Source organism: Drosophila serrata, unplaced genomic scaffold, assembly GCF_035046125.1.
Source record: "Drosophila serrata isolate PLE 108 unplaced genomic scaffold, ASM3504612v1 contig_275, whole genome shotgun sequence".
NCBI lineage: Eukaryota > Metazoa > Arthropoda > Insecta > Diptera > Drosophilidae > Drosophila > Drosophila serrata.
In genome coordinates, this window is record NW_028257173.1 from 3,404,251 (window position 1) to 3,416,525 (window position 12,275).

The window sequence follows — 12,275 nt, forward strand, 5'->3', positions numbered from 1 at the left end:
AGTGATCCATCGTGGTGTCTTTTGTTATATATGGACCAGGCTGTCCTATTATCGACTTTTTGTAGGGTCTTGATGGCCTGGACTTCCTTGTTCGACAAGAGGACAGGGCAGTCCTTGTTGCGGGCATGGTGGTCTGTTGCTGGGAGTTTTTTAAGGCAGCAATTTATGCAATTGGACTTATTTTGGCAAATTTCTAAATTTTCATAGTTTACATGGGCATCCATACCACAGTTGGCGCAGGTTGGAGTGTTTTTGCAGAATTTTGCAGTATGTCCAAATCTAGAGCAATTGCTGCAGCGCATAGGGCGAGGTATAAATGTGGGCACCTGAACTCTCTCGTATCCAATATAGAGGAATTCTGGCAGATTGGATTGCTTAAAAAAGATTTTAATAAGACCCGTTTCGTTTTGTTCAGTTTTTTGGAGGACCTGGTTAGGTATATATTTATATATTTTATCGACTCTTTCTACTTTTTGTGATTTTAGGTTTTCCAAGATAACTTTTTCTTCTATTCCTCGTAAATCATTTGAATAAATTATTCCTACACTGGAATTAAGGCTTCGGTGTTCTGATATTTTTATGGGTATATCGATGTATGGAGTGTTAGAAGGCATGCTGATAAGTTTCATTAGCTTTTCGGCTTGTAGCAGATTTTTAGTTTTAATGAGTAAGTTACCGTCTTTGGTTCTCTTGCAGCTTGACACTTCGCCCTGAATGGCATTGTCGATTGTTTTTTTAACAATGAATGGGCAGATAGCAGCTAGTGGCTGGGAACTCTCATCAGTTCTAGTTGCAACCAAGTATATTCCGTCAGGCGGGTGCTTTCTCCAGATGTCCGGTGGGTCAAGCATTGTGGGGTCAAAGAACTTTAAGGCCTCTTAAAAGTTGCCAAAATTTGTTTGTCGCTCCGGTTGAAGTAGAGATAAGAATTGTTTTCGTTTGCTTTGTGCTAGCGTTTGGATGTTTTGATGCTGCGCTACGTAGACGTCTCGCGGAAGAACACGACCGATCGGTTAGACTGTCGAAGGTGAACTGATTGGAGATTAATAATTAAATAAAAAAGGTGTAAATATGAAGAAATTATTGCCATATACTGCAACTAAATAACTTTAAGATATACACTTTAATTCCATTTTAATCTTTCATTGTTGTTTTTGTTTTTCTATTTGAAATTAAATCAGATAATCATATATAGGAAATTTGAAACACAAGCTAATAAGAACCTTGTATATTTAGGTAATTTAAAATCCAGCAAAATTTTACACAAATAATAAATTTTAATATAAACAACAAAGGCTTCCTTAGATTACCCTACAAAACCCAAACAAAGTCAGCTAATGCATTCTATAGAGCCCTTTCAAATAAATGGATTTCATGAATTACAAATATTACCATAGCAATGTAAATTGTTTTAAGCCCTCTTATTATTTTTTAATACTATACTGGATTTGTGCATAGAAATTTTCTTTGTGGGGGAATTTGGGGAATTAAATTCGCTCTCGCTACCCATTTTGTATTTCATTTTTTTAACTATAACAAAACCTAATCAAACAACAATTAAAACGCATACTCACATACGTACCGGAACGAGCATATATTTCAAATATTTACCAACTCAATTTGATTTGACCCCATACATTTGCCATATATATTTTGAATATTTTTCCCCCCTCGATCAGAGGAAGGATGGGGAGAGTCTCGATGGCAAATATTAAAATGCACATTCGATTTCAAATGCCGCTCTTCATTTGTTTAAGCAGACTATGGTTTTCCTTTTATTTCCCCCCCTTTTTTTTGTGGATTATCACCACCATCCGAATCCTTTTTTGCAGCCTCACCGTTCAAATTTCACACTTTCTCCTTTGCCATACCGACTCTCTCTCTCTCTAGCGGCGAGTAAATAAATAAAAATTTCAAATTCAAATTTTTGCAGATTGGCCGAGTTGAGTTGAGTTCCCCTGGTGACCGACAGACAGGACAGGACGAGTAGGAAAGGATCAAGGATGGGAGTGGACAGGGCCAGAGGGCTGGACTAGTTAGTCGTTCATCAAACATGGCCAAAATATTTCACTACAGTTGGGTTTGCCAATGAATGGTTTTTTTTCTGGGATATTTCCTATTTGAATATATATAGATTGTTTTGTATAAAATGTTTGATCTAAGCTTAAGTACTACGGCAGCATATTCATTTTTTATTTTGAGTTGTAAAGCTTGCACAGACTTTTGAATTTAAAAACAAGGACATTAAAAGTAAGTCCTGGAGAAAGAGGCTGTCAGAATTATAGTTATAATTTCTATAGTAAAAGTTTAATCAATCCAAGTAAGACTGTTTAATATACATGTGTAAATTCCCACTTTAGCCACTGGAAACTATCTATCCGAAATGCTTTGCTCTACTGTTTTTTTTGCTCCTGCTTCCGTTTCTGTTTGATTTCATTACATCATTTGGCGTCTGACTATTTGCCGGCCGGTTGGACTGGCTTTTGCTTTTGCTTTTTGGTTTGGGGAATGGCTCTGGGACTGGGATCGGGAATGGGATTGGTTTCGGAAGGACATAGACCCGAGACTCGAGACCCATCGGAGTAATGCTGATGGGTATGGGTGACAATTCCCCCGAGCACTTGCCCGTGTGAAAATTGTGCGCTATGATTTTTGTAATTTGATTTGCAGATTTTCATATCTCCCAGGACAGTCTGTCTCTCTCCATCCATCCATCCATCGGTATATATAGCACATAACACATATGTATATGTGGAATTTCCCAAACTGATTAGAGTCCTGGTCCACTCTGGGGACCTGGTCCTTGTTCCATCCTTTTTTTCTACGTGTTAGTTGCAAGTGGCTGGGAAATGGCACTTTTTATGATGATGTTCCTCTGTCTATCCCTATTTTGTGTTTGATCAATTTATATTCTTGTGCCACATAGTTTATTTTGCTTTCGTGCATTTCAATTTGAATGGCTTGAGCGCCCCGTTTTGCCAGCCAGCCAGCCAGCATCCTTGTCATGTGTCAATTGCAATGCTGGAATTAAAATTCAATTCTGTTTTCATATGCACAAAACGGAAATTGAAAAATAGTAGTGACTACAAGCAGCAGCAACATCATCAGGGAAAACTGCTTCTGCTGCCGCTGCCTCAGTCGCAGGCCTTTGCATCTGCCTCTGAAGTTGATGTTCTCTTTCCACGCTTTTCTTTGTCAAAACTTGGCTTGGAAAATGTCATCAAAACTGAGCAGAAAGCTGCCAGACAGCTCTTCCCTTTGACAATCTCCGACGGTATGAAACGTAGCGATCCCTCTTGCGGTTTTGGCTATTAAGTCAAGATTCGCCTCGAGACATTGTCTCAATTCGGCATCATTGTGCCGAAAGATAAACTGGAACTGCTTATAAATTCTTTTGTCCTCGACTGCAGCTGTCAATGCAGCATCCTTAATCTTCCAATCTGACGGATCCTCGCATCTGACTCGTTTAGGGATCGCTTTTGCCCTCGTTGAAACGACACAAGATGGTAATTTATATGCAGGAATGCATCCAGTTTGGAGCAAGAAAAGAAAAAAACGAAGAGTGCCCCTTAACTGGTTTTCAATTTATTTATTTCTGTTTAACTTGTTCCATACCAGCTGCCCGTGGTGTTGGGGCTTTGGATTAAATGTTCTTGTTAAAAGGTTGTACTTCTTTTTTTATTCATATTTACTTCACTTGTTTTATTTAATTTTAAAAGCTTTTTTAAGTTGATTTAAGTTGAATTTTATCTATATGGGAATTTCTAAAAGTAAACCCCTTAACTCTGGGCATCCTGAACCACATTCAGGTAAGCTTCCTGTGAGGTAAATCGATAGAGGCTGACTTCCGCTGCCGCTTCCATACACAAATCATGTCATGTCCATTAGGGGCGTCAATTATTTTATGATGGCCATGCGTCCATTATCATCAGCAGGCCAGGAGAGAAAGGAGATGTAACAGTCAGACATAGATATGGAGAAAAAGAGACAGAGAGAGATAAAGAGAAAGAGAGAGAACTGAGATTTCATGGATCTCTCGGATGCTGTATCAGAATGAGCCATAAGTGGAACAAAGCTTGGAAACGTGACCAAATCAAATTTAATGTTTATTCCCATCAAAGCGACAGGGCTAAAATGCGGCGGCAGAGGAGGTTGCGGGTGTGGGTAGATTGATAGAAACAGTCAGCAGAGAGCAGCGAGAGCGGGAAAAGGGAAAAATAAGGGAAATCGGAAAAGCAGAAAAAGGGAAATGTAAGCAACAGCGAAAGCGAAAATGAAAACAGATGCAAAAGTGGCTGGCAAAAATGAACAATAGCAAAGCAGAAATAAAAACGAAAGGATTTTAGGAATGGCAACTATCAACGCAGGATGGTGGTGAAATATAAATAACATAAAATTATTAAATTATAACAACAAAATAAACATAAGAAATAGGAAACAAAAATTGGGTTGAAATACCAAAAAATCTAATTTTTAGGTTTAGATATTATAATGATAAATAAAACCAATTAAAACAGACACATTTAATAAGGGTATTTAAGGTTTTCATTTAGCAATATTATAAAAGTTTATGGAGAACCTTTTGGGTTTAAATACATAAAACCTTAAAAAACTATTCATTTAAATTATGGCAAACAATTTTTCTTTTTATTAAACCCTTGCAGAGAACTTTAATTTCAGTCAGAAGATTAAAACTCAGTGAAGAGTGATTTCCTACACTATAAATCATATATATTCTTAATTAGCATAAACAGCCTAATCGATTTAGTCGTGTCTGGTGAACAAAATATTTTACGAAAATTTTAAAGGGTTTGCATCGTTAAAATTTTCAAAAATTGGGAACAAAATGTATTTCTTTTTAATTTTTGAATTGAGTAAGCAGATTTATAAATCTGCTTATAAAAACTAACATGGGACAGCTTTCCGAATGGAAATTAGTGCTTTTTTGGCTTAGTTATGATCAAAATCTATTTACACCAGTGCGTATACGTAATTTTCTATTTCTTATACTTTTGAAGGGAATTTTAATTTTAGTCAGTGAAGGAGTCCTTTCCGACCCTATAAAGCATATATATTCTTGATCAGCATCAACAGGCGAATCTTTTTGGGCATGTAGGAAAAATTATAAATTTTTTAAAATTTTCATTAAAATTGTGCCAAAAAAATATTAATATTTTTAAATATTAAATGGAGTATGCAGACATATTAACCTTACAAATAGAATACCTTTTCGAATTGAAATTATGCATTTTAAGCTTAGTTATGACATTTGAAGAACGAGTCTTTAAAATAAATCCATAAAAGGTTTTCCAATCGCTTACAATCATTTATCTTGAAAATAACTCAAGTGAAATTCATTTTATTGTAATATTTTATTCGTTTAATTTTCTTTCCCGAATGTTTATTATGTTTTTTTTTCCTCCCATAAAATGAAAGAAGATTAACTGTATTGGAGGGGCATTTGTTGTTCCTCTTGTAATTGGTTCCCTTTCGGGTTTGCTGTTTATTTCATTTATTTATTTGCTTTTTTTGTTGGTAGCTCAGATTGTTTGAGTAAATGATTTATGCCTGTCTGCAGAGTTTCGCCTGGGAGTGGGGCAAGGGAATCCGTTTGGATTCGCATTTGAAATATCCATATAAATATTTAAAGAGCACGTGGCCATTGTAAATGGTATGTCATGTTAGATGGCAAACAATTAATCAAAGATTTGTATTTCCCTAACTCCGTTTGGCAACAAAGCAATCGCCCGACTTTGGCCCCCAAGGAGCAGCAGCTGAAATCATTATTTTCTCTGGAGTTGATTTTTCTTTGCCTTTATTTTTTTTCCTTCCTACTTTTCGCTTTGATTTTGAGCTTGGCAACATTTCCTTCATGTTGCTGGGGATATTTACCCGTTTGCTCTCTTTTGGGGAGAACAGGTTTTTGCTGAATTCTCTTCGACTGCTCTCACTCCCTCTCTCTTTTCTCTTTTCTCTTTCGCAAGTCAGCGACTTGGGGCTATATACACAGGAAACGAAGGAAGAGAAATTCGACGCATGTCCAACGATGGGAAATTTCTTGGGGGCAAGCACAGGGTGTTTCATGCTTCATGTCAAGTGTGTTTCATCATAATTTCGGCCATTAATACACACACACAGACACAGAGACACACACAGGCACAGAATCCTTGGCAGGATTGGAGGGTGCCAGGCCTCCTTCTTTATCGCACTCACATTATTAAATATTTAATAACAACAACAATTTTAATGCGTGGTTTATATATTTTTTTTCGGCTCCTTCGAATTTTGTTTGGTTTATTTTTTTGGTTTTTTTTTATTGCCACCTTGCTTTCGTCATTGATAAATATTGTAAGAGTCGCACGTGTCTGGTCGAAAGGTGTCAGACTTTTGTGAGTGTCACATCCTCTTGCCGGCTTTGCGTTTATTAAAAAAATTATTTATAAACCACATGACACCTTTGGAAATATCCCTGAAATCCACACACACACACACACATGTCCAGCTCAAATCGTAACTAAAAATAGAGTGAAGAGTAAGCTCTTAAGTTCCTTTTGGGCGTCAAAATCCTCTTTTAGACTTCTTTAGATATTCTGGTGACTAAAAATAAAAATGTTTTGATGGTCTAGGGACTTTGGTTCAAGGACATTTCAGTGGCATTTTAGGGCATTGAACATTAAATTTGATTAATTTTAGGGGAATTTTAAATAACTAGCTTTGTAGGCGGTAATTATTTAAGGAATTACTTGACAACTTGACACCTTAAATATAAGGATGAAAGTATATTGTATTCTAATGCTTATTTTAAGGCTTCGAAATGAAAGCAAAGTGACGTAGTTTATTTGGAAGGGAAGCCACCAACTTCAGGACCTTTTTACCCGGGTTTTCATAAATTTTCACAAAATAAAATGGTAATAACAATCAAAACAATAACAATAATATTAAGGTAAAAGTGCTGTTATGAACTTAACTATATTAAAATATTATATTCATTCTATATATAGAGTAAGAATTTATAATTCCTCCATTTGCTACCCTTAATATTTTTCAATAAGTCTTTAAAAAATCCATAATTCTTTGATTTTCGTCAGAATAAAATATATTTAAAAATAATTTGATATGGAGGGTAAATATTTATAATTCCTCCATTAACACCCCCTTAACATTCCCAAATAACTTTTTTCTTTGAATTTCTTTACCAAAATGTACAGAAACAAAATAACCTCACGAAAGAATGCAAAAATAAGCACTCACCGGCCCAAAAAGTAAACTGTTTTATTATTTTTTATGCAATTATTTTTAATTTCTGTCGTGGCAGTTTGGCAAGAACTTTCAAGTGGCAAAACTCGGCCTAAAGGAGGGCTATCTGCTTGGCTCAATCAAACAGTCAACAAAACATGGCAGACTTTTGGGGCCAACTCTGACCAAAAACCGACAAAACGGCAGGCAGGGGCAACAAAAACATAAAATAAAGAAAAAACCGAGAATGTTGCAGGCAAATAAAAAAGTCATAAACTGTCCGAGGAAGCAAAGAAAAAAAAGAAAATAACCAAAAACTTGAGCATCATTTTTTTGTAGGAGCATTGCTGGATTTTTGGCCCTGCGGTCAGTTTGCTTATATTTCTTATTTAATTTTACACTTCCAGCTGCGAAGAAGCATTTATACAAATATATTTTTTCCCTTTTCTCCCTTATATTTTGTACTTTTATTTGCATAGCTGGAAGTCCTTCTTGGACTTGGTCACGTTTTGTTACAAAAAAAAAAAAATTTTTGTATGGTCCCCAAAAAATGTTATTTAATATTTGTAGTTTTTGGTTTGCATCCGAGGGCCGTCGTTGGAGCAATTTAGTGAAATATTTTGATTGCCAAACATGGCAAGCGTTTGCATATGAACTGCACTAAGGACTCTCTCACAGATACAAATGTGTATGTGTGTGGGGGTGAGTGTGAGTGTGTCTAAACGGAAGTGGCAACATTGGCGCCACAAGCAAAAGTTTTTGTCGCTGACAGGAAGTTGCAATTTTGTTTGCAATTTCCTTCAGCGCACATTTCGGGATACTACTGGAAATTCAGGGAGAGGGGAAGTGGGAGTGCAAACGGTTGGAAAAGCACAACAAACGAGGCGGTGCCACGCCTCCAGCCCACTGTCAGCATGTTTAGTTAACTAAGTTGCGGTTATTACAAGTGAGAGGTGTGCGAGCTTTCCACTTACTCCACTGTGCGGAGGCAGACGGAGATGCGGTTCAAGTGCAGCTATCCTTTTCCTTTCTGACGTTGTCGAGTTGGCTTTTTCCTAGGAAAATTACGGAGATTTATATTCAAGGAAGAAAGAGTATAAATTTTAAAAATATATAACATGATTTTAAACAGCTTAAAAACTTATTGCTTCGATTTTTAAAAACGGTTAAATTATAAAATGACACTATATTTATTAAAAAAATAAAAAATATGCATTTTAAAAATATGGTACACTTATTTATTCGATTTTTTTACCAAGCTTTGAAGAAAAGCCTAAAAGAATGCTATTTAAAATGGTTAACTTCAACTTCAACTAAGAAATTATTATATTCATTTAATATTTATATTTATTATTTGAATTAATAACCTCAAATTTAAGAATTGTATCCCTTTTTTCCTGAAAAACCATTCCTAATTGGTAACACTGTTGTTGCCATGGATTTCCATGGGCTTTATACTCCTTCCCCCGGTATGCATCACCTCCATTTCTACCTCTGCCACCGACTTGGCCATATTTTAGGAGTCAACTTTCGTGGCAAATTAATTTGCAACAAAAGTTGCATAGAGCATTACCCAAATTGAAATATGCAGAACACGCATTGCGCTTTCTCTCTCTCTCTCTCTCTCTTAGTTTTTTAGTTTTGCCAGTTTTTAATATTTATTCACTCGTAATTTTTGGATTAAAGGGGAATTATGGAAATGACAATGTAAGCTGATGGCGCCAAAAAACTAGATAAAAAACAAACAAACAAACATTTGTTATGCCAGCAATTTTCAATTAGTTTTCTGCGATTTTTGTAATGAGTTTTAATTCTGAAATATATATATATATATATATATATATATACGCATATTGCGAATTAATGCTGGCTTATGTTCTGGTAATGGTGCTTATGACAGCTTAATTAACCAAAACCCCCAAGTACGGTTATAGTTGCACTTTTTGCCCTGAACTTTTGGTTAATAATAATACCCAATGAGAGTGCTGCAATATTTATCAGTTAAAACTTCAAATAACTGACTTTTAGTAGAGAGCTTAAATATTTAAAATGTCCCAAACACACACCACACTAAAGGTTCATTAATTAAAGGCCACTCGGGGGCACTTTTCACTCCTGCGTTGTTACCCAATTAGGGGGACCTAAGACCGGGGCAGGTGCCCCAAAAACAACAACTACAGCCCCCCCGTCGACACCATTTTCATACATAATTTCATTCCCAAATAAATTAATTCCGATGCCAAGGAGAAGGAATAATATTTTTTCAAAATGTTTTCTTCAAATCATTTTTGGTGCGTTTTGTTTTTCTGCCATTTGCTTTTTTGTTTACCAACTTTTCAATTGACGGCATTTGCTGCCATGGACATGGCCAGAAGGAAAGAGACAGAGGAAAGACAGAGAGAGAGGGGGGGTGAAGGCGGTTCAAAGGTCAGCGTGAAATATACAGATACAGATATAGGTACTTTCGTGCGTATATAAATGCCGTTCTGACATAATTTGCTCAATCATTTGCATAATTTTTAACAGTCCAGAGCCCTTGGCGCACCCAAGCCCCGACACCGCACCCCCCACCTTTTTAGCATTTTTCGGGTCCCTCACTGATTTATTTTATTTTTTATTTATATATTTTTTCGGTTGTGTTGCGCATCTCGTTAACAGAAGGAGACGAGGCGCAAAAAACAAGGAAAATGAAAAATATTCAACACCAAAAACAAACAGACAAACGATGGTGTTTGGTTGGTGTTGTATTGGTGTCATTTTTGTTTTTATTTTTTGCTGTTGGTGCTGGTGTTGGTGTGTGTGTGATAAGAGGACATTTTTGCGTAGCATACTTTGCGGCGGAGCACCGAATGGCTGACCAAAAAAAAAAAAAACGAAAAGGGAAGTGAAAAAATGCGACACGTGTTGCCGCAGCAGTTAAAAAATTGCCATTTGCCGGCTGCCATTTGCCATTTGCCACATTTCGCACATAAAAATAATTGTGTTTACTTTGTTTAATGCGATCGAATGCGGCATAAGGAGCGTAGCGTCGCATCCGTTAGTAGCTTTTGATGTAAAAACGTATCTGCAAGATACACAAGACAAAATGAGTGTATCTCCTGCTGTGCGCTCTGTGCTCTGTTCGAGGCGTTTTGTTTGCCTTAAATGCCAAAATGTCCTGGAAATCGATTGCAAATTCGTAGAGTTCGTGTGTGTGTGTCCTGTCTGTGTCCCCCATGCCTATCCTTCGATTCCAACAGGTTTCTGGTGTGACATCCTTTCTCTGGTTCCCCCTTACAAAAATCTTCTCTTGTTGATTTTATCTAAGCTGGCAAGTGGTTGGGATCTTAATTGAAACTCTTTTGCTGATTGCAAAACGTTTCTGAATTTTGATTTGCGATTTTCGCTTTCCCTGAATGGAATAATAAAAGCCAAAGGAAATTTAACTAAAATTGGAAGACATTGAAATCTGTAGGGTATCAGTATTGAGGTTCAGCCTTGAAGTATTTGTGCAAATTTATATTTATTTTTTGATTTGTTTATTTTTATTTGATTGTGCTATTAAATGTGGTTTAAGATGTGTTAAAAACTGGAAATCCTTGAATTAAAAACCTTGACTTAATAATATAATAATTATATTCCTTGTTAATTAAACTCCATTTTATATCCTTGGATCCTTGAGTTCGTTCCATTGTAATTCTTTCCATTGACTCTATCCACCGGCACTCGTCACTGTCACAAGGTCCAAATTAGGTGCAATACGTTCCCCCTTTTTTTTTTGGTCAACAAAAAATCATCTTCCTCCTACATAAAAAAAAGGGGAAAAAATACACATGCCTTCCAACTATTGACGAGTGTGACTGTCACGGCCACAGGATGTCAGGACATTGTTGGGGCCTCTCTAGTTTCGGCAAGGGCAAACACACAAACAGGAGACAAAAAATTGTCCGAACACCTAACACCACGTTCCGGAATCCAGTGCACCTGTAATGCCTGAAGGACATGTCCGAACATTTCAATCAGAGGCCAGTTGGCAGGACGTCGACATCGCTGCCTCCTGGCTTATTTTTCACGGAATCCAGAGACCAGAGAGAGTCCTTGTGGCATGTGGATGCAAATGCCAAGGCACGATTCCAACGCCATCGTTATTGGCACTGACTTGGCCAATTCGCATCGTCCTTTTCCCTAACCCGCTGACTTCTTTGCCACGAATCGATTTAAAGTTAAACTTTTAGCTGTGGCAAAATACATTTAGCTGCACCTGGATTTGGGAGTGTGTGTCTCTCTCTGTGCCGTGAAAATGTTTGTGCATCAATATTTAACCAGGACAGGAATTTTAGCCATTTTCGTAGCTTTTTGTGTTTTGCATTTTTCCTGCCACTCGAGTCATTTGGCATGCAAACTTAATTACGATTTTATTCGGTTTGCTATGTAATACTACTCCCACAACGCCTGTAAGCTAGTTTTGCATTTCTTCTCAACATTTTTTTGTTCTATGTCCCGTTTGTAAAGCGAAACTAATTCACTTTGCAGCCTAAATATTTAAAGGTCTCTGCAGAAATATGCAGCACTTTAAGTGCGGGGCGCAACTCGGGGGAGTGTCGGGTGTTCTGGTCCTTTTTGCAAATTAAGTTGTCACTTGGTTGGCATAAAATCAAAATGAAATTTATTACAACAAAATGATTATTTAATAACAATGCAGCAGCAGCAGCAGCATCAACCCATACCCCAAGGACTTGACAGGACTCTCGACTGCACTTTTCATAAATATGCATAAGAACGGGTATGGGGGATAAAGCCGATCTGCCGTCTGAATCTCTCGTTCTCGCTCTCCATCTCGGTCTCGACATGATTTGTGGCATTTTCCGACTCCTGCCTGATGTCCCCATTTTCCAACAGTAATTGTAACTGTCATGTTGTGCGTGTGTACCGCCCCCACTCCCACGAAGTGTGTGTGTGTCGTCTGCAAGTTAGAAATTGAAATTTATTTGCATTTTTGATTTGTCAGTCATCATAAATATGCAAAGACCAAGGCGAGCAGCAGGAGGGAAAAAAGGAAG

The 12,275-nt window shown here is 37.1% G+C and overlaps 3 protein-coding genes across 10 annotated transcripts in view; 1 reads left to right on the plus strand and 2 right to left on the minus strand.

Annotated features, from left to right (window-relative positions):
- LOC110177976 (uncharacterized) overlaps positions 1-12,275 on the plus strand; it is a 157,667-nt gene that overhangs the window by 109,539 nt on the left and 35,853 nt on the right. For 2 of the 3 annotated variants that reach the window (XM_086834795.1, XM_086834797.1), the window contains one exon: positions 7,316-8,137. The exons of the other annotated variant lie outside the window; for it this stretch is intronic. In XM_086834795.1, the coding sequence (XP_086690921.1) occupies positions 7,316-7,352 (37 nt within the window). In that variant the 3' untranslated portion in view covers positions 7,353-8,137. Of the gene's footprint in view, positions 1-7,315; positions 8,138-12,275 lie in introns of those variants that run through there. 3 annotated transcript variants of the gene reach the window in all.
- Positions 1-12,275, minus strand: part of kek1 (leucine-rich repeat, immunoglobulin-like domain-containing kekkon 1 protein) — a 199,118-nt gene that overhangs the window by 51,928 nt on the left and 134,915 nt on the right. The gene's annotated exons all lie outside the window — the stretch shown is intronic.
- Yip1d1 (Yip1 domain-containing 1) overlaps positions 1-12,275 on the minus strand; it is a 224,753-nt gene that overhangs the window by 40,073 nt on the left and 172,405 nt on the right. The gene's annotated exons all lie outside the window — the stretch shown is intronic.